This window comes from Bicyclus anynana, chromosome 21 (assembly GCF_947172395.1).
Source record: "Bicyclus anynana chromosome 21, ilBicAnyn1.1, whole genome shotgun sequence".
Lineage (NCBI taxonomy): Eukaryota > Metazoa > Arthropoda > Insecta > Lepidoptera > Nymphalidae > Bicyclus > Bicyclus anynana.
Window position 1 is genome coordinate 459,200 of NC_069103.1, and position 21,438 is coordinate 480,637.

A 21,438-nucleotide genomic window follows, 5' to 3' on the forward strand; every position below is an offset into this window, starting at 1 on the left:
AAAAAGTTCTACAAAAAAGTCCGCGACACCATATACCTATCTTCTATACATTAGCAGATATAGTACCTTTTGTGTTTTAAAAATTATTAATTTTATATACTTAGGTTTGCGTCATTATTTATGCTACTTAACTTAAATCCTTATCAAAATAAATTATTTAATAATCACAAGGATGTTATGGAGATAAGATTTGCCCTTTATAGTATGTTAATTAGTTAAATAGTTTCGGAGAAAATACAAAATTTCTAAAAGGCGGAATGCCGCTTATGTTTAAGCGCCAACCGCCAAATTAAGTTGAACCTTCCTCTATAGGTTTCTACGTATTTTATAGGGATCAGCATTTTTGGTTACTAAACTCTATGAAGGCGTTTTATCCATTTACCAATAGATGGCGTTGAGCAAAAACACCATATTTTTGTACGGCGCTAGGGAGATTTATGCCGACTACATGATGATCGAAATTGATTGTTGATGGTGAAAAATTTACTTAGATTTTGGCAAGTCGATGTTAATTGTTAATGATTATGTACTACTTCTAGGCACGACATACCACGTAGGTAGTTAAAGTTAGCTAGGTACTGTTTGTCTGACTCTGTCTATTTACGTATTTGCTTTTTAGATTTAGAAATAGAGATTAGAGACATACTTTAAGTTTTAATTTATAGTTTAGATACGTCGTACTTTCTTTGTTTAGGTTCACCCGGTTCAGGACCAGGTTCAGGTAATCAAGTTTAATTTAAACTTTAAATTCAATTAAATAATTTGTAATTTTATTTTATTCGTTTCGTTTCGACTTTCGTCATACGTATTTCGTGTAATTAATTATTATTTCGTTTTATGGTATTTTTCGATTGTTGTGTATATAAATTAATTAAAACTTAGTAAGTGTAATTATAGTGTTTTGTGTTAACTTAATTTTGTAAAAGATATACATACGTAGTCTATACTATCTACAGGAAGAAAATTTTTTTAGTGCGGATTTTTTTATATTTTGTACATAAACAAAATTTAATGATCACGTATTTTTTCTTTTTTTTTTTAACTCAAAAATAACAAAATTATCGTTAGCTAAAGTTATTTACTTTTGAACAGAATTTTAGGGTCACCCTATTGTGCGTTTATTTTATTTTCGTTTGATACCTAAAGGACGTCACCAGATCACTTTTAAGCTGAATATATCTTGTTTAGTAATAATATGTACATTATTTTGTTATTTTAGAGACATAAATTAAAAAAAAAAATTACATAAAATGTATCGAACTGTTTGTAGATTTATATTCTACTAATGATACAGAACCACGAAAAAAAATATCCGCACTAAAGACCGAATCACCCTGTATACTAATATTTTAAAGAGGTAAAGTTTGTAAGTTTGTAAGTTTGTCACATTTTTTAAATGGGGTAATCTTCGGAACTACTGGTCCGATTTTAAAAATTCTTTCACCAGTAGAATGCTACATTATCGGGGAGTGCTATAGGCTATATTTTATATTGGTATCATATATATTAGCCGAGTTATCACAGTTTTTGTCATACAGGTCGGACCGAAAATCCTCTTAGGCAGACTTATTCGCATGCGCTGCCTTAACCATTGTGAAAAATTGAAATTAATGTATGGAGGCTTTATGTATCTTTAAAAGTTCTACAAAAAAGTCCGCGACACCATATACCTATCTTCTATACATTAGCAGATATAGTACCTTTTGTGTTTTAAAAATTATTAATTTTATATACTTAGGTTTGCGTCATTATTTATGCTACTTAACTTAAATCCTTATCAAAATAAATTATTTAATAATCACAAGGGTATTATGGAGATAAGATTTGCCTTTTACAGTATGTTAATTACTTAAATAGTTTCGGAGATAATACAAAATTTCTAAAAGACGCAGAAATTCCACTATATGACGCCCGGCGCTTTCATTTACGTAGTTCCCGTTCCCGTGTGAATATGGGGATCAAACATAGCCTTGGCCACTCGCAAATAACGTAGCTTTCTATTGGTAAAACAATTTTCCAAATCGGTCCAGTAGATCCAGAGATTACCTCCTACAACCACACGAACTTTACCTCTTTATATTATTAGCATAGAAGTCTCTATTTCTCTTGGTCATACCACCACTCTCGAAGGACTGGACCGATTTTGCTAAGGGTAGGAGTAAGATAGAGAAGTTACAGGGTAGGTTAGGGTACGGGTAGGGAAGCGTAGGGGTAGTGTAGGGGTAGGGTAGGTTTAGGGCCGGGTTTAGGGTAGTGGTAGGGTCGGGGTAGAGGTAGGGTAGTGGTAGGGTAGGGTACGGGTAGGATAGGGAAGTGGCAGGGTAGGGGTAGGATAGGCGTGAGATAGGGGTACGGGTGGGACAGGGGTAGGAAAGGGATAGGGTACGGGGAGGGTACGGGTAGGATTGGGGTAGGGTATAGGTAAGGTAGGGGTAGGGTAGGGGTAGGGTTGGGGCAGTGGTAGGGTTGGGGTAGTGATAGGGTAGGGGTATGGTAGGGGTAGGGTAGGTTAGGTTAGGTTAGGGGGTAGTAGTAAAATTGACATCGAATTTTACGCAGACGAAGTCGCGGGCGTCCGCTAGTTATTAATAATTGACTGTAGTATATTCATATATTTTAAAAAGTATTTCGCAGATACAAAAAGACCTTTACTATCTACTCATTAAATATTTAGCCAAATTAATTTGATTTAGTGTAGACTTCAAGCAATCATAATTGCCTGGAAATTGCCCAAGTAAACATTGTGTAAGTGAATGTAGATTTTACTCTTATGTAATAGATACCCGGTCTATTAACCGACCTATGGGATGGCGATAGTGATTGTGGACATAGGTTCGCTATCATTGTATTTAATTACATTATAGATACGGGTTGAGCGAGGTAGGGACTTTTTGTTGACGACCGTCGTAGAAAGTTTTTTGACCCGCACTCTAGGCAACTATTCTATTCGGGGGAGAGACGTGCAGGTTGCACATTGGAAGGCTAAATCCTCATCCACATTGGAAGGCTCCAATAACCGGAAACGTTCTAATATTATTTTGATCACAATCTACTGTAAAAACTATCCTACTCCTACTAATATTATAAACGCGAAAGATTGTATGGATGTTTGGATGTATGTTTGTTTGGATGTAGTAGAGTAACAAACTCTTTAACGCCACTACAACTGAAGCGATTTTGCTGAAATTTGGAATGAAAATAGATTTTACTCTGGATTAACACTTAGGCTACTTTTTATCCCGAAAAAAATTGCTTCTCGAGATTTGCGAAAACTGATGATATGAATGTTTGTTACTCTTTCACCCCTCGACTACTGAACCGAATTAGCTGAAATTTGGTATTAAGATATATTATAACCGGGATTAACACATAGATTACATTTTATCCCGGAAAATCCATGGTTTCCGAGATTTGTGAAAACTAAATTCCACGTCCGCTAGAATAAAATAAACAAAATAAACCCCATTAGGTACATAAATATCTAAAATCATATACGTACACCGTTAAACTGCTTAGATATATTCTCGCAATTCTCGTTACTCGACATAACACCTCAAAGTATAACTCAGTGTATGGCCAGTTCACGCTGGCCGCGTGTCACGCTCCGCTCGACATCGGCCGGCGACGTAGCATCGAGTGAGAGATGAATTTACTTTGCTAGATATGCACGTTTGCTATGATATACATTTATCATACCGAGCCTTTGATGACATTTACATTGCAGTGCGTATGAATTTGATGCCTAAATTTATGGTTGAGTGATATTAAAATATCCTTCCTAAATTATTGTATAAATATTAAATGACTAAAAGGCATTAGGTACTTTGCAAGAAATCTAGTTTCTGTACTTTGACTAAAATTATCAAGAGGTACATTTGTGCGATAAAATAAATAAGATTAGAAATTAAAAACAATTTATAAAATTCTTTTCTTGCTTGCAATTATTCCTACAATTTCCAATACTCGATATAACACCTCAAAGTATAACTGCATCTATTGGCAGTTCATGCTCACCGCGTGTCACGCTCCGGTCAACATCGCCTGGCCGACGTAGCGTTTATAGTACGAGATCCGACATAAAAAATATGTGCCCTCATCTGTTATTTCAATAGGATAAGAAAAAAATGATGGAAAATATTCACATTGACACCTTGCACACATGTTGTGACTGAACAGTATTAAATGATATATTTTTTTTATTTATTTAATCTCCTTGTCCTTCCCTCATAGGTTAATTAAAAAAATCGCATACTAGTTAATAGAATAGACGTAATAGATCTGAAAAAGTAAAGGCTGCCTGCTTTCACAGTGCAACTGTGGGGTTGCCAGATATAAACAGTTATTTAAAAACCGCATCAGTTATTTAGTCGTATAATGTGTCAAATAAAAGTATAATTGATCGGTTATTTCATGCTTAATTTAATTATACTAGGTAGGTAGGTATTCTTGGATCTAATTCATGGTTTCCTAGATTTTGTATGAAAAAATGTATTTGATCGCAATTTAACTAGGCAAACTATTCGCAATGCGTCACTGTGAACATTATGTATGATTTATTTCATAGAAAATTGAATAATAGATGAGGGTATATATTTCTAATGCCGGATCTTAGACCATGAGTGAGGGATGAATTTACTTTGTTAGATATGCACGTTTGCTGGATATGTGCATGCAATACCTTTTGACGACATTTACACTGCAGTGCGTATGGATTTGATAACTTAATTCATAGTGATATTACTATCGGAATATACTTCCAAAGTAATTAATAGTAACGCGCCGTTGATACAGTAGAAATCTTGTTTCAGTTTTGCAAATTAAATAACCAAATATAAATAAAGGCGATACAAAAATAGGTTAAGAAGTTAAAAGACAATTTTCTGTCTGTCAGTCCGTTAGTTATTGAAATAAATAACATAGCTTACAATCTATTCTCGCCAATGCGTACGATTCTGTTAATCGTGTGATACCGTGGAAATATTATATTCTCTATTCATACTCAGTAATCATCTATTTTCAGTTCACGCTCCGGTCGACACGACAATATTTCAACGGTCTTGGAAGATCTGAGTTTGCCTCTGTAACCAAGGAGCTACTGAGGTTTTTTTAGATATTGTTTATTAAAATAAATAATTTTCTTCCTAACAGGTGACCCCCGTCCAGCCTTGGTGTGGTACCTCGAGAACACGGTGATAGATGACTCATTCGAGCAGAAGTCAGACGGTGTGACCGTAAACACCCTCACCTTCCCCAGCGTGGGGCGCCAGCACCTCAACGCGCGCCTCGTCTGCCAAGCCTCCAACACCAACCTGGCGCCGCCGCAGACCAAGCTCCTCATACTGGATATCAACCGTGAGTTGAACTCATCATCAACTCCACCGTGCTTATTTATGTCAAGTAGCATCGTTGTGTTCTTGTTGTAAAATGTTGTTTGTTTTGTTCAGTAACTACTAGCGGACGCCTGCGATTCCATTCGCGTGGAATTCAGTTTATCTCGCAGGAACCATGATTTTTTTCGAGACGAAATAAAAAATCCGTTTCAAATTTCAGCCAAATCACTTCAATATCCACAGCACAAAGGAGAAACAAACACACACTTACACACAAACTTTCGCCTTTATAATATTAGTGTGATTCCTATCAAGAACTTGCAAAAGTTCCCCTCAAGTAAGTTCAAGTATTACCCTAAAAATAAGCTATGGAGACTATTTGAAAGCACCCCTTTTAAAGTTAGCACCCTGCAATCTTAAACATAAGAATGCAATTAAATTAAGAAAAACTTAGTTAAGAAATAACAAAGTTAGTGACGACTGGTTAAAAATAGCTAGTTAAAATCTGCATTCGGAAAACAAATGACAAATCCAACGGGCCACAAATTGGTGGGTCCTCATAAACGAGTAATATAATTTCTTTACTATCATAGATTTTTTTATATTATATGTATGTATGTTTTTATTTAGTTAGTATTATAGTATTGATATGTACTGTCATAATTTATATATTTATTTTAATTTATGTATATACCTTTTTATTAGTGTACTTTTTAATATATTTAATATTATTTACTTTTATTATTTATTTATTAAGTATAATATGCTTCCTCACTTTATTGTAGTTCCTATCCATTTCTTTTGTTTTCAATTTCTCCCACTGCCAAGAGTCACTGACAGAGATCTCTTATAGACATAAGTGTTTCCTTGTCCACTGTTTTTTCTTTTTACTTTTGTGTGACTAATTTTGGTACTAAATAAATAAAAAATAATACATCATTGAAGTGTTTGGCGTGGTAATGTCGTATAAAACTGCAGCCAGTTTGTTGCAGTAAGGCCACTGACGGTGCAGATCCTGAGCAAGAGCCGCCAGCTGTCGGCCGACCGCAGCCACGAGGTGGAGTGTCGCAGCAGCGGCTCGAGACCCGACGCGCAGCTCACCTGGTGGAAGGGGACCAAGCCTTTGAGGAAGAAAGCGAGGAATGTAAGAATTGTCGGTTATTTTAGCTCTTGGTCGCGTTTATGAATGAGTGATGGTTGATAGTAAAACGCACTTGTCTGAGATGCCTATACACTTTTACCTCTTAAATAAAGCATATATCCTGTTTAAATCTGCTGTTTTCTCTAACACATCAAAATGAAACTTCAAACAAAAGACGCAATAACCATGGCCATGAAAAATAAATGGAATTGGGCAGGACATATAATGCGAAGGAAGGACAACAGGTGGTCTACAGAAATTAATGCTTGGTGCCCAAGATATAACAAGAGAAGAAGAGGAAGACCATTATGTAGATGGAGAGACGACCTAGTAGAGTACATGGGCCCTACATGGCATCAAAAGACAAATCAAAAACTGTGGAGGAGTTTGGGGGAGGCCTTTGCCCGGAAATGGGATGGGTTATAAATTAAAATATATATATATAAATAGTAATAAAAAATAAATAACCAGGCTATAACAAGGCTGTTTTCTCTAATACGTACATCATACAATACAACATGATAGGCTTGAAGGGCTAGTATGCTCTATGCACCTTTGCAGTATGATTCAGGAAAGAGGAACTAAAACGTTAGTTTTAGCGTTAGTTCGGTTTGCTTACAAGACGAGTCTAATGAAGATGATATTAATCAACCGTCGGAGAGTGTAACGGAACCTTCACTCCCCACCACTCAACCCCTCTCCGCGCGCGCAATGCGAACAGCAGCGCGTCGGGCAGCCGCTTAGCAGTTTGGATCATGCCGCGATGCAACCAGCTCATGACTAAGGGCACCGTATGGGTTCGAACCTAGTAAGGCATTCTCCGACGTAATATCACGTGAGTTCTAGCCGTGTTTCATAATCAATTAATAGGAACTTTGAAAAGTTTGTTTCAAATACCATTTTCCTATTTCTCGAGCTAAAAAAGAGGGAATTTAAGCCTTGTTTTATATTACCAAAAGAGTGGTGTTTTAAAACTCGTTTTATACGCATAGATAGATTTCTGCTAGGCGTCCACATATTTTCCGCATGACGCATTAAACAGATTTATAATGTTACAATAGATTCGTGCGATCCGTAGGAATGCGTATCAGTGGACCCACTTATACAAAGAAACTATGATTTGTCACCGTTTGATGCTATGCCTCCGATACTTACTATAGGGATATGTGGACGGCTACCATTAGTCACCGTAGTTCAGCGTCTTAATAATGACGCTAATTCTTAGGAAAGAATAGTCTTAGCTATGAAGACCTACGAGTACACAACCGCTGTATAAGCCTACATTAGTTTCTAGCTCAAAAATATTCATTTCAGCCAAATAATTGACTGTCAAATTTATTTTAATTTAACTTACAACTTAACGTATAATGAGAAGTTAAAATTTTCTGACTATATTCTTTACTGAAACTTGAAGAAGTCACAGAAATCGGCTAATTCAATATGACTTTCTTAATTACACAAGACAGAGAAAAGCACAATATTTACTCACTCGTTTTGTTTTTTCTCCCTCCGTCGGTTTGTTGTTTCATGTCATCTCGGTAAACACATATTGCTGACTGAGCAAATACATTTAGCGGTATTGTTACCCTGTTTTTATTGTTGGACCACCACCCGCATTGGAATAGATAAGTCTGGAAATACCTATCGGGGTTTGTCTAGCCCGCATTTGAAAAACTTGTAGATAAGTCTGAAAATATTGTTTGTGGGCCCAGTAAAGGGCTTTCAAATTTTTATTCTATCTATCGAGGTAGGCTTTTTTGTGAGAGATGGAAACGCTACCATTTTCAAAACTTTGAAAATAGCCTCAATAGCTCAATAGTAATAGGTATAAGTGCCGGACCAAGAGTTCGACCCCCACCCACTCACTGGACTATTGTCGTACCTACTCCTAACAGAGTCTTTTCCGACATGTTGGAGGGAAATGGAAATATTAGTCACATTCAAAATACATGGCAAATAATCGTTTAAAGAAAACCGCCACCAAGTATTTTTTTGTTTCAGTATTAAGGTTACACAATGATAATAATATGGTATATTAGGCATATGAAATCATACCAGAAATCATAAGACGGCGTTCTGCGTTCAGCGTTTATAAATTTACCATCGTAGAGTAACAAACTATATAACGTCTTTTTAACGCAGACTCTTAAAGTTGTTATTCAGGTAGAGAGAAAGCAGGGCGACGCATTCTTACTTTTTTTGTCGAGGTTTTTAAAAAATTAGCCATATTTTTATCAGATCAATATTCCTTTTAATTAAGTCGTAGTCCAAGGGTACATTTTGAATCTACCCGTTGATTTCTTGGAGACTTAACTGAGTGAGCTTCAACGTAGTTAAAACTGTGAATGACTCATCTATTAATATTAGTTAATATTTTCAAAATCACAAAATATAAGAAATAGAACAGAAATAGGGGGACGATTTTACCAACGCTAGGGCCGAGTTAAGGGCGAGCCACTACTTAAAGAAGGCTTACATTATTAAGGGGTCGGTACAATAAATTGGGCAAAGAATCTCAATACTTTATTTGCTGTCCAAGTTTCGGGTCCTTATTTACCGACATTAGCAGCGACCTTTTCCCCCTTTGTCCTTAATCTTTATCCGCAAAAAACCTTAATCTTCATACACCGACCATAACATAATACGTATTTATTTTCCAGTAACGATTTATTGGTTTAGACACCGAATGAACTGATACTTTTCATAAGTAAGTATATAACAAAAAGGAAAGAAAAAAAGATCTTTATTATATGAAACTTTATATAAAATATTAGATTATGAGCGGTTGCATAAGGTAATTAAAATACGACTATTTTTCAGAAAATGAACGGAGTTTTATAATAGAGAAACTCATAATATGTCGCTTGATGTCATCGGTCTTTTACGACTTGTTGAGCTATATCGGTGACTTTGGCTTTTTTGTCGATGAATTAATTTCTTGAGGACATTAAGAAAAATCATGTCCTCAATCGCCTGGATTGTGGCAACCCTTCATCAGAGATAAGTTGATGAAAGTTTTAAATCGAAAGTGGTTGATTTAGCCCGATTACTCCCCAAAGAACTGTCTGCGGAGTCTGTTCTTCAGTTTCGTGTTAGGGTAGTATATAAAAGGTACAGGACAAGCCTGCCTCAAATACCTTGCCAAAAATATCGACCAGCTCTCCAGCTATCTGATCATCATACTTACCAACGTAGGAACGTTATTACTTACTACACCATTGTTGAGTCTTTAATGATAAAGTCGCTTGGAGGCCATTGGATCAGCTTCCTTCACACAGGAATTGAAACTATAAGAAATTGTAACGTTGTCATCAATTGTTAATTATAATACTAGGTATATGATTTAAAAAAAAAAAAAAAACTGTAGAGTTTCTTACCGGTTTCTTCTCAGCAGAACTTGCCTTCCGAACCGGTGGTAGAGTCTTTACAAATAGTCAACTGACGTATCAAAAGTGCTTGTAAACTGAGCCTACTTGAAATAAATGAATTTAAAATTTTGATATTTTAATTGCTATAAGTCAGATAATAATGTAGTAACAAAATATGAGTAGAGAAGTTTCGCTGCAAGTGGGCGAGCTACGGCTTCACGTTTCAGTATCGGAGGAATCGACGGCTTGTGTAAACCATCCGCCGCCGCCGAGCTAAATTACTGCTGCACAATGTAGCGTGAATTATAGCGGAACACTACCCGTAGTGCAGGAGCGGGCGACCAATAAAGTAGTGTCTGATGATGTCGTGACGTTGATGGAAGTAAAATCGCTTAAACAGCAATCGAGCGTGCTACGAGTAGGTAGGTATAATTAACTCTCTCTGAAATTCCCTACACATTAGAAAGAATGGATCATCGAAATATATTGCCATGCCATGATATTATCGAGTTATTTGTGTGTCATGGATGACATTTTGTGCAGCTTCCAGTGCATCAATATTATCGAATGTTTAGAAAGAAGAGTTTAGGCTAGTTGACACTTTTTTTAATTGTCTTAAATTGTTCATTATCGTTCTACTAGAAAAAATCATCATTTTTTATATTTTGAGACGTGATTACCTGTAAATTTTATTTTTTTAATATTTACTCGTATTTGACGATAGGTACGAGCCAAAACGCCTGTCGGCCATGATGGTTTATATTTCAACTGTTTCATGACGTCACTATAACAAATTCCTTACAAACGGAGCGTTTGACAAAAGTATTTTTTAACAATTACTTTGACATTTAGTGCATCAAGTAACATTCTGACGTCACAAAATGGACGACAGCATTTTTAACGTTTAAAATTTTAAAACATTCTTAATTTTTAAATTAAATTTTATAAAAAATCCTTAATTTTTATTAAATAATATCGATATATTTCGGACAATTATTCCATGTACTACACGAAATTAATATTTTTAATATTAAATTTGATATGAGCCAACTACCTTATTATGTACACTAGAAAGTCACTTTAAAAAAGTGGCGGGCAACACCATCCCCAGTTATTAGTTTTTGAGTCGATTTAACGAAAAATACTCGTAAATTCCGTAACGTAACGTAACTTTAATACGAACGTTTACGAGTATTTTAACATCAACCGAATCGTCTCCGCCCGCACAGGTTACCATAAGCTCGTAATTTTATTAACTGACTTCGTGAACAACTTCAGCTCTTCGACTACATTATTACACCTAAAGTCTTCAAGTAATCGATATGAGCACAGTATTTATCCATGCTTATGTATATAACATCTGATGCAAAGAGCAAGACATTCGTATACTTGCTGGCAACATTACTTGCACAAGTCGGCAATCGAACATGCCAAGACACGTTTACATTGCGACAGGAAAACGGTTTTTTCATCGGGAACATAGAGCAAATAAAACGGTTCTGCTCAAAGTTTAAAAATTACAGGCATTTTTGAACATTAAATACTAATTTAACTACTTTGACTTCCTTCTACTTTATTGTTACTTGACTTTAACCTTCGTCCATGACCTGACCATGAGCCGTCGCGGTCATGGTTAAGCTATTCGTCACAACATTTTTCCTCGTAATCTGAAGTGTCTATATGTTAACAACTATCTCACATCCAACACTAAAAACATTAATAAATAAACAATACTCTAGTCATCTCTGTACAATTTATATCAATATAAATTATAGGTTTATTTGTATTCGAAGAGCCGATGGACGTAGGGATCCGAAGGTAGTCGAATGGCGACTTCGTACTGGAAAGCGCAGTGTTAGTTGACAAGAAACCAGGTGGACTGACAACATCAAGCGAGTCGCAGGAATTCGCTGGATTCAGGCGGCTGAGAATCTTGTTGTTTAGAAGTCCCTACAAAAATCCTATGTCTTGCAGTGGACGTTCATCGGCTAACATGATGATTATGACTGATTGTTAATGCGCAACACCGAACACAATAACGTCAATGTCATCTGTCTATCAAGTGCAAGTCAATTCAACGTCAACTGTCAACTGTCATTCACTACTCTGTATCTGTAATTAATTTTCACTAACTGAAAAAAAATGTACGCTTCAAAATTAAAATCACTGAAGATAATCCTGACAATTTTATTGAAATTACACAAATTCAACCAACAATAATAAGAAATCACATTCTCCTCAACCGATTTTAAAGTTAAATTTTAGTTTCACAGGCACTAAGCGTAAACTTAAATAATTATGATATTGCAAATTGAAATTTCAAAGAGTGTAAAGTGAATAAAACAAAATTTAAAATATTGCTTAAGTAGCCGTAAAAGTCGTAAAAAAAAATTGCGCTGTAAACGGGCCATAAATATTAAAGGTGTGCTACATTCTCGAGCCAGCTTAATATTTTCAGCGCATTATATGCTTTACAGTCAAGAAAATAAGAACCACAAAAGCGGGGTCTGATTTACTTGCGCCAAATCGTCGTGCGGTATATAACGTAGGTATCTGACATATGCATGAATTGCGCGAATGTGCCAAGTAATTCATTTTTATGGGCAGCCCACAACGATTTCTCCTGGAGAATCTCCATAATATAGTATACGTACATTACGGTAATAGAAATCACTATGAATTTATGTGAACGTAATTTAATTCAGCCTGGAGCGGCTACTTATTATGATTTAGGTAAACATAAATGGATGTGATACTTTGGGTTTCAAAAAAGAAACATATTACACAGATTGCAAGCATTCGAAATAGCTTACAACTATACACGATGGTGCTTGGGATTTCTGAAAATTCTGAGCTTTTTGGACACTTACAAAGAGTATCTCCGTATTCGTTTGCAAGATATCTTGCAAGGGAAATTATATGGCGAAAGGACATCCGGTTGTAAAAAGCATAAGGTTGGACGACATAAAGACCAGGGTCAAATACCCACAATTGAACTGCGTTGTGAAAGACAGAAAAGCTTTTCGCATAAGTACTGTCCTCCAAACTTCGTTCAGGAGATGCAACAGACTATTGATAATAATGATAAACATAACTTTGTAAGCATGTCTCTTAAGTGCCTCGTCTATCCGGTGGTTAGCCCAGGTGACTTCGGATTACAAGCTGGGTTGATTTGTGAATATTGTAAAATCAAAAGGTATTACGTATATGTACGTATTTTACAATATGCTGCATTCATTATCATCATTATCAACCCATAGTTGGCTCACTGCTGAGCTCGAGTCTCCTCTCAGAATGAGAGGTGTTAGGCCAATAGTCCACCACGCTGGCCTAATGCGGATAGGATGCATCGTTAATATAATCTTTTTTCGCAGTTTTCGGACACTAACACGACGACCAGCATCCTGACCTTCATCCCGGAAGCCGAAGACCACGGCAGCAACCTGGTCTGTCGCGCCGAAAACCCTCGGGTTCCCAACTCCGCTATAGAGGATACTTGGAGGCTGAATGTGCATTGTGAGTAATAGACGGTAGCTCTTAGTCTTTTTAAATATGAGGGTAGGTTATAAAGATGATGTTTTCGAAGTACCTTGTTGGTCCAGTGTTTAGTCTATACGGATCCGGACTAAGAGGTGCTGAAAACGAGTTTTAGTTTAGCCATGAAACATCAATTTTTAATTTTTAATGTCGATATTTCGCCCCAGTTTCATGGATCGTGATCACGACGGGACTGAAGTTGCGAGATGCGAAGTGAAATCAGCTGTTAGGGGCAGAATCGATCTACCTTCTTTCTTGTTCTTTTATCGACATTAAAAATCTTGTCTTTTTATCGTGGTATGTACCCGTTTAAATATTATTCATAATGAATCGCCGTAGCCTTGAATTGCGGTACGGACCGCTTCAGTGTGCTCGTGGCATTCGAGCCGTCCACATCTCTTGTTGTGTATTTCTTTATGGGCTACTTGGGATAGGCGGGGAGAGTGACTTGAGTGAAAAAGGGGAGTGTTTGATATCAGTCAAAGGTACCTTTAACCCTACACACATCGTTCACAAGTACGTGACCTCACTCAAGGCCATTCTCTGCCATCTAGGGTCTTATTTTGGTTACAGTTTGATTTGTTAATTAAGTTGTCCTGACAAGTGTTGTTAACCTTTGTTCGACATTACTTTCATATATTTGTTATCACTTTTGAGTCCTATAATATGAACAACTACGAAATAAGTTTAAAATCATTTTTTAAATCTTTATTTCATTAGTTAAATCTTTATTTCATTATTATAAGTAGCATAGTGAAACTTCGTTATTAATTTTCATGATTATCATTATCAACCGATGAATGTCCAGTACCGAAAGAGGCCTAAAGACTTCCACCACGAAGCTGCAGTCTTGAGTGATTATCATCCAGCGGCTTCCTTTCAATGTAGTCAAGCACCGGGTGGAGGATCGACTGACACTGTTTTTCGTTCACCATTCAAACTAAGTATTTTTACTACTAAGTATTCTGCCCATTGCTATTTCAGTCTTGCGACTCGTTGAGCAATAACAGTAACTTTGTTTCTACACGGTCTGTAGCAAAATTACATTAATTCTCTTCCTACAAACGATATCGCTTCGAAAACTAAAAAAAATGTATGGAAATGACATCCGATTGATCAGGTTAATCACGTGACCTATCGATAACGAATGTCATCCCCATACTTTTTCAGATTTCGAAGCGTTTGTAGAAAGAGAATTGATGTGCAACTAAGCTACATGTCCACATCTTTCATTCTGTTTCGACCACACTGTGATATTTTATGGAGAGCTCGCTCCTTCGCCCGCCGGGGCGAAGTTCTCATAGTCAATGAGTCTCTATATGACGAAAACTAAACCTTATAAAATATAGACGCGCCATCTCCCAAGCAGACACATTAGGGCCATGATCCGCACCCTCTCACGCCCGCCCCCGATCGCTGCGATAACGCGTCTGAGGGATGGTAACTGTTACTACATCCCCCGCCATATGCTCACCCTGAAACCAATGGTTACGACCTGCGTTGTAATATACTGTCTTGGCTAAGTAAAATATATTAAATAGGTATATTATCTAGACTTGTATCTTTTGATATAAAACACAGCGCAAAATTTGTTAAGGGTTTTACTTCACTTTTCAATTACTGTCGCTTTTCTGAAGAAAACTCCAACAATTTCTTTTTTTTGACGGCCTCCGTGGCACGTATGCGCGGTGGATTTAGGTACATGACGGAGGGTTCCCCGGCTGAGCCGATTGAGGTTTTCTTAATTGGTCCAGGTCTGGCTGGTGGAAAGCTTCGGCCGTTGCTAGTTACCACCCTACCGATAAAGACGTACCGCCAAGCGGTCCGGTACGATGTCGTGTAGTAACCGAAAGGGGTGTGGATTTTCATCCTCCTCCTAATTAGTTAGCCCGCTTCCATCTCAGATTGCATCATCACTTACCATCAGGTGAGATTGTAGTCAAGGGCTAACTTGTAATAATAAAAAAAATTACAAAGTTCTAAGCTTAAAGAAAGTGGTTGTAATTTAGCTTTTAAAAATTTTAACCATATTTTCTTTACGTAAAGTCGAATCACGAAATATTGAAATATCATTGAGAGTAGAGTTTGTCAGCCAACTCAGATTTGTGTCCCCGCTCCATAGTAACAAAGGTTTTATGACCTGCGTTTGGATTTACGCTTTGTATATTTTTAGTTAAACTAAACCATAGTCACGCGCCAAATTAGATTTTGAGCCTAGTAATTAATTTAACACTAAACTGAAGGGACCCTTATTAAATTAATGGAGATTTTACTAAAGCGAGAGGACCCTAAAATGATAATAATATAATAACGAGCAGTCCCTGAGAGGCTATTAATCTACATAATATTATAAAACAATTGAATAGATAAAGTATTTAAGTTTGGCTGTTTTTAAGGTTTATTTTAGTTAAAAAAAATAAAATCCCTTACATACCTCCCAGTAGCTTTTCATTGTTAGATCATGTACTTATACTTAGTATAGATTCAATGTGTAAATGTCTTAAAATGCTAGCTAGAAATAATGGGGATGATGACTAGGTTTGAATATATTAATTTTTATGATACATTCGGGTAAATAAGGTCAATGTTAACTAATTTATACATAAAAAGTAATGATTGACTGGATATTTGCAAAATAAATAAGATTATGAAATTTCAAAATCTACTAAAAATATTTTATCGTAATTAGATGAAAATTCATACAGTTTTAGCTTCCTTACATTAAATGTGACATTTTTTAATATTTAAACTATAAACATAAACGCAGAAATAACAAAGATATTAGTAATTTTGTTTAAACGCCCATACAAATCTAACGATCATTAATTGCCTACGACGTCATAAGTTCGTGCCATTTTGTATGGGGCGTTTTTCAGGGATCCGCGGCAGCGCCGCAAATCTGACCCTTTAAATCCCTGTAGCTCCGAAAGTAATGACCGCAGATACCTTGTTACTTTTACAAAATTGCTTTACTATTAGCGTACTCTTAATTTATATATAATTAAATTAAAAAAACTGCCATCATCCCTATTGAGATATACTGGAACTGTTTCAGATAATCCACGACTTAATCCGCAAAAACCTGCCCCGCCAGATAAGAGTGCGTGTCAAATTAGTTCCCACTAAGCCTGGAGATAGCAGCCGTCACAGCCTCTCGCCGCCGTCTCAATTATTTAGACTTACACCCACTTGAGCTGGATTGACGGACGGGAATTATTTATATATTTGCGAATAATAAATGATTATTGTTCGGATAATGAATTATTTTGTTATTATTGTCGGATCAGTTCGCGCCGGCGGCGTTGTATTCAATCAAACGCCTTGGATTACATTGAAATGAAATAATATAAGGTGTAATAAATACCAAACTTATTTCGGATAAGTACGTCTAATCAAATCTCAAAGATTTCTTATTAAATTTGAGAAGTCTAATAAACTCAGTGAAACGAGAAATATGCCCCCAAATTTACTTATCTCTTACATTACAATAATACAAAAGTTAATTTTTTGCGAATCCTACTTTACTTATGAATTTGACTGCAATAATGAAATTATCGTCGAATTTTTTGTAAATCATAATAGAAAAACACCGATATCTTTGTATGGGGTTGTAAAATCTTTCTAAATAAAAATCCGCATAAAGCTGTCTATGTTTAAATTCTAAAATAGCTGTCTATGAGTTTTGAAGATACGATGCCAAAGGCAAACATACTCGTAGATATAGATAAACAAATAGACATAGTTCTTATAATTCCTCTCTTTGCTGATTGACTATTCTTATGAAATTCCTGAGTTTACCAATACAATTCCTATTATGTTTACTGATTGTAAACATAATAGGAATTGAATTGGTAAACTCAAAAGCCCTATTACTCGAAGCTACTTTCTCAATTTCTTACTGAAGCTTGCGGAGCACCAAGCAGTGTGACTGACAATAAGTTAACGGGCGGCGATCGACCAAAGACCTCTTAATTTAATTAAGATGAAAGTTCGGTCCAGTTAGAACTAATTGATTTGTACTGTTCTAATTAGGTCACATTAACTATTTCCTATAATAATCAATATTAATTCTACTCGTACCTTTGACAGATGTATGAGTTAAACATTTTTACAATGCCTAATCATAAATAACACCATTGATGGATGATAATGATCTCCATTGATAGAAGAATTTTTAGTGGTTTAGATGCGTAACAAACAAATTCACATTCGAATTTATAACATTCGTTAGTATTTTTATTTTCGGTGGTCTGATGCCATATTTATCGTCGCTGCTTATTAAAATAAAAATAAATATTATCACCATTATCTGCAGTAGGCATCGACTACTCAGTTTATACAAGCGATAATAAAAACCTCGTTGGCTCCGATCAAATCCCTATTAATCAACATAACGACAGGGTAAAACGCCCGTTACTCGGCCCAGTGCCACCAAACGATAAGGTAATTTGCGATCTTTTTAAGCCCACTACGGCGAAGCTAATGGATGTGTATCTTGCATGTTGTAACAATAAAAAAGGTATTGGTATTTTCGAAACAATGGGTTGGTAATAATGATTATGATGATAATTTTCATACAGGAATTTCATCTCGAAATAACTCCACACGAACGGAGTCGTGGTCGACCGTTATTAATAAAATAAACTAAAACTTGGGTTAAGAGTGACATCAAAACTGTAGAGGTTTGTAGGTCACTGTTATTACTAGGAAAAGTCTATCTTATGAGATTCTCTTAATTTTGTATTACACAAATTGCACGCTAAACTATATACTATAACAAAAAAAGATTTATGTTATACGAGTTGTGTATATAACACAAGTCGTATAACATAAATAAATGAAAATGAAAATGAAAATGAAAAAATCTTTATTCGTCAACTAAGTCTTACAAACAAGTAGCAAGGGCCCCTGTACTAGGTGGAAAACCCGTATTACTGGGTGCCCCGCTCATTCACCACACAGAACAACCGTAGTTAACAAATAACAGAATTATAAATTATAATATATTTAGTGTGTGTGTATGTGCGTGTGTGTGTGTGTTTGTGTGTGTGTGTGTGTGTGTGTGTGCGCGTGTGTGTGAGTGTGTGTGCGTGTGTGTATTATCAGTTTGTGTTTTATTTAAAATAATTGCGTCCGTATTTAAGAAAAGTTATCTTTAAGTAAAAGTTCAGTTTGTTCATAGTCTAGGGCCAGCAAGGTATCAGTTACCACCCGTTTCAATTTATTATGAGTCAAAGCATTAATTTTGTGACTTTTATTAAATTTGTTATAGAGAAATGAAGATTGGTAACCATATTGCTTTCTTATAAATTTAGTTCTGCTTCGTGTATATTGGCAAACTTTAGTAGTTCTACGTTTTGAAGTGTTGTGTGGTTGGAACGGCAGCTTTTGGTGAATTTTATTTATACAGTTAAATATATATGTCTGTCTAATTGTGAGTAATTTATAGCTGGAGTGTAGTGAAAAAGTGGGATATCGAAAAGGTTTAAAGATCATCACTTTTAACAATGATCTCTGAGCTCTTTCAAGGGCAATTAAATGGGTTTTGGCTGCACCTCCCCATACGGTTATGCAGTAACTAATCACAGAATGTGCCAGAGCCTTGTATGTATTTATGAGAATTTTTTCATTAGCAACGTGTCTGAGTTTTTTGAAGATCCATATAAGTTTTCTCGTCCTATCCGTAATGCATTCTATATGTCGTCTCCAGCTCAGATGCTGATCGATAATTACTCCTAGATATCTAATACTATCAACTCTAGCAATATTGTTGCATGTGCAAATATTTGAAACGGAATGGTCGCAAGTATGTGCTTTCAGACTAAAGTTGATGTTAGGTTGTGTCACTTTATAAATGGAAAACGTTAGAAATTTGGTTTTATTTATATTGAGAGTTAATAGATTTGAATTCAACCAGCTGGAGACGTGTCGAATACCTGACTCAGCGACTTCTTTTAGCCTATCCCATGTACCTGCATGGAAGATGAGTGCAGTGTCATCGGCATAGGTATATATTTTACAATTTTGGATTTGATAATTACAGAGATCATTTACGTAGATCAGGAACAAGGTAGGTCCAAGGACACTACCTTGTGGTACGCCGTAGGAGATGTTTGTTGGATTGCTGATATATTTACCGAGTTTAAGTTGGTTTTCACGGTTAGACAGGTAGTCAGTGAGTAAAGCATGGGGCAGGCCTCGCACACCAATATTGTGTGGCTTTTTTAGAAGGATTGGTACAGAGACGGTTTCAAAAGCTTTGGCTAGGTCCAGAAAGACTCCAGCGCATTTGTTACCGGCATCCAGGTGATTACTAATTTCCTCAGTTAAGGCTATCACTGCGTCTTCTGTGGAGACGCCGTTTCTAAACCCGTACTGGTTTTTAGCTAACAGGTCAAATTGCATCAGGTATGTATTAAGACGATTATTTATAAGCTTTTCCAGGATTTTTGATAGAACCGGGAGAACTGAGATCGGTCTGTAATTGTCAACGTCGTCTCTGCACCCACCTTTATATATCGGTGTAACAATGGCTCTTTTAAATATAGATGGGAATCGGCCATGTTCAAAGCATAGATTGTAGACATGACTCATTATTGGCATAAGAATATTTCTAGCTTTTTTGATGAACGACGTAGAGATGTTGTCCCACCTTGGGGCAGAGCTATATGAAAGGTCGAGTATAATAGAGTTTATTTCTGATGGGTCAGTGTTAAGGAGTGCAAAAGAGTTAGATGGGGTTGATATTGTGTCCACTTTGCTATCAATATCAGTGGGCGAGCCTGTTAATTTTTCCGCCATGTCTTTGCCACGATTAGAAAAGTAACAATTAATAAAATTTGCAGATTCTAAGGGGGAGTTCTTCAGGGTAGTAAGTTTGGTTGTGTCGTCAGGTTTGTCTTTATTAGTGTAACAAATTGATTTTAATGTTTTCCACAAGGATTTTGAATTTTTTGCACGGTCTAATCTATTCCTATCGTAATTATTTTTAAGTTTCCTAATGAGTTTATGACAGTAATTTCTGTAGCGAGTGTAAGTAATTTTTAAGAGGTCGTTATTTGGATTTATTTTTACTTTACTGTGTAGTTTGTCCCTATGTCTTATACACCGTAGAATTCCTGGTGTTATCCAGGGCTGGATGCGACGTTTCCTGTTGGGTATCGTAGTTATTGATCGATTATTATGCAATGCCGTAGAAATTGTATCAACCAGGCACTCGGCAGCTTGAATTGGGTCTTGACTTTCTAGTATCACTGTAATTTTAGACTTTATTTCATTTGAAGCACCATCAAAATCTACTGAGGCTCTGGTTTTCACAACATTATGGTACAGTGGCTTATACATAAGGTTTATGATAACGGTGGAGTGATCGGTTGGTGCGTTGGACAGAACAAGAGACTTCGCGGGTAATGACGTTTTGAGCATCATGTGGTCGTAACACATTTTATCACGCGTGGGTAGTCTATGACCCGGGAGAAGACCATGATATGCAAGCGTGGTTAGGTAGTTATTGCAATTAGGGTCGGTTGAGTTCAGTTTTATGTCTATATTAATATCACCCGTTATAATAATATTTTCATATTGTTTATAATTTTGAAGTTGTAATTCTAAAGAAGATATAAAGTCGTCAGTATTAAATTATAAATATAAATAACTCGTATAAAACAAATAAATAGAATATATTGTTTTTACGAAGAAACAATTAGTTCTGTTTCTACGTAGGAGCCGAATAAATTCGCTTCAGTTATTTTTGTCACTCATTGTTTCTTCTTCATATTAATTAATTTTACGAGCGGATGCCGTCAAGCGGCTGGATGTTACAATTTGACGCCGATAGCTGTACCACAGTAAAGATATTACAAGCAGTATAATAACTCGGCCGTATTTTTGAAATAAATACCTACAGCCGCGCGGTACGTAAACATGTCATAGGGCTGCCCGCATGCAGCAATTTAATTACATTTGCTAACTTTGTGTTTCCACTTAGTTTTGTGATTGTAAATAAACTTTTTTTATATAAACAAATGAAATACTTTGTAAATTGTAGTAAAATGGGAAGTGA

At 36.1% G+C, this 21,438-nt stretch overlaps 1 protein-coding gene across 1 annotated transcript in view; it reads left to right on the forward strand.

Annotated features, from left to right (window-relative positions):
- Positions 1 to 21,438, forward strand: part of LOC112053649 (neural cell adhesion molecule 2) — a 111,603-nt gene that overhangs the window by 66,336 nt on the left and 23,829 nt on the right. Inside the window, exons 5-7 of the mRNA XM_052888095.1 lie at positions 5,149 to 5,352; positions 6,323 to 6,474; positions 13,214 to 13,355. Coding sequence (XP_052744055.1) covers positions 5,149 to 5,352; positions 6,323 to 6,474; positions 13,214 to 13,355 — 498 coding nt within the window. The remainder of the gene's footprint in view (positions 1 to 5,148; positions 5,353 to 6,322; positions 6,475 to 13,213; positions 13,356 to 21,438) is intronic.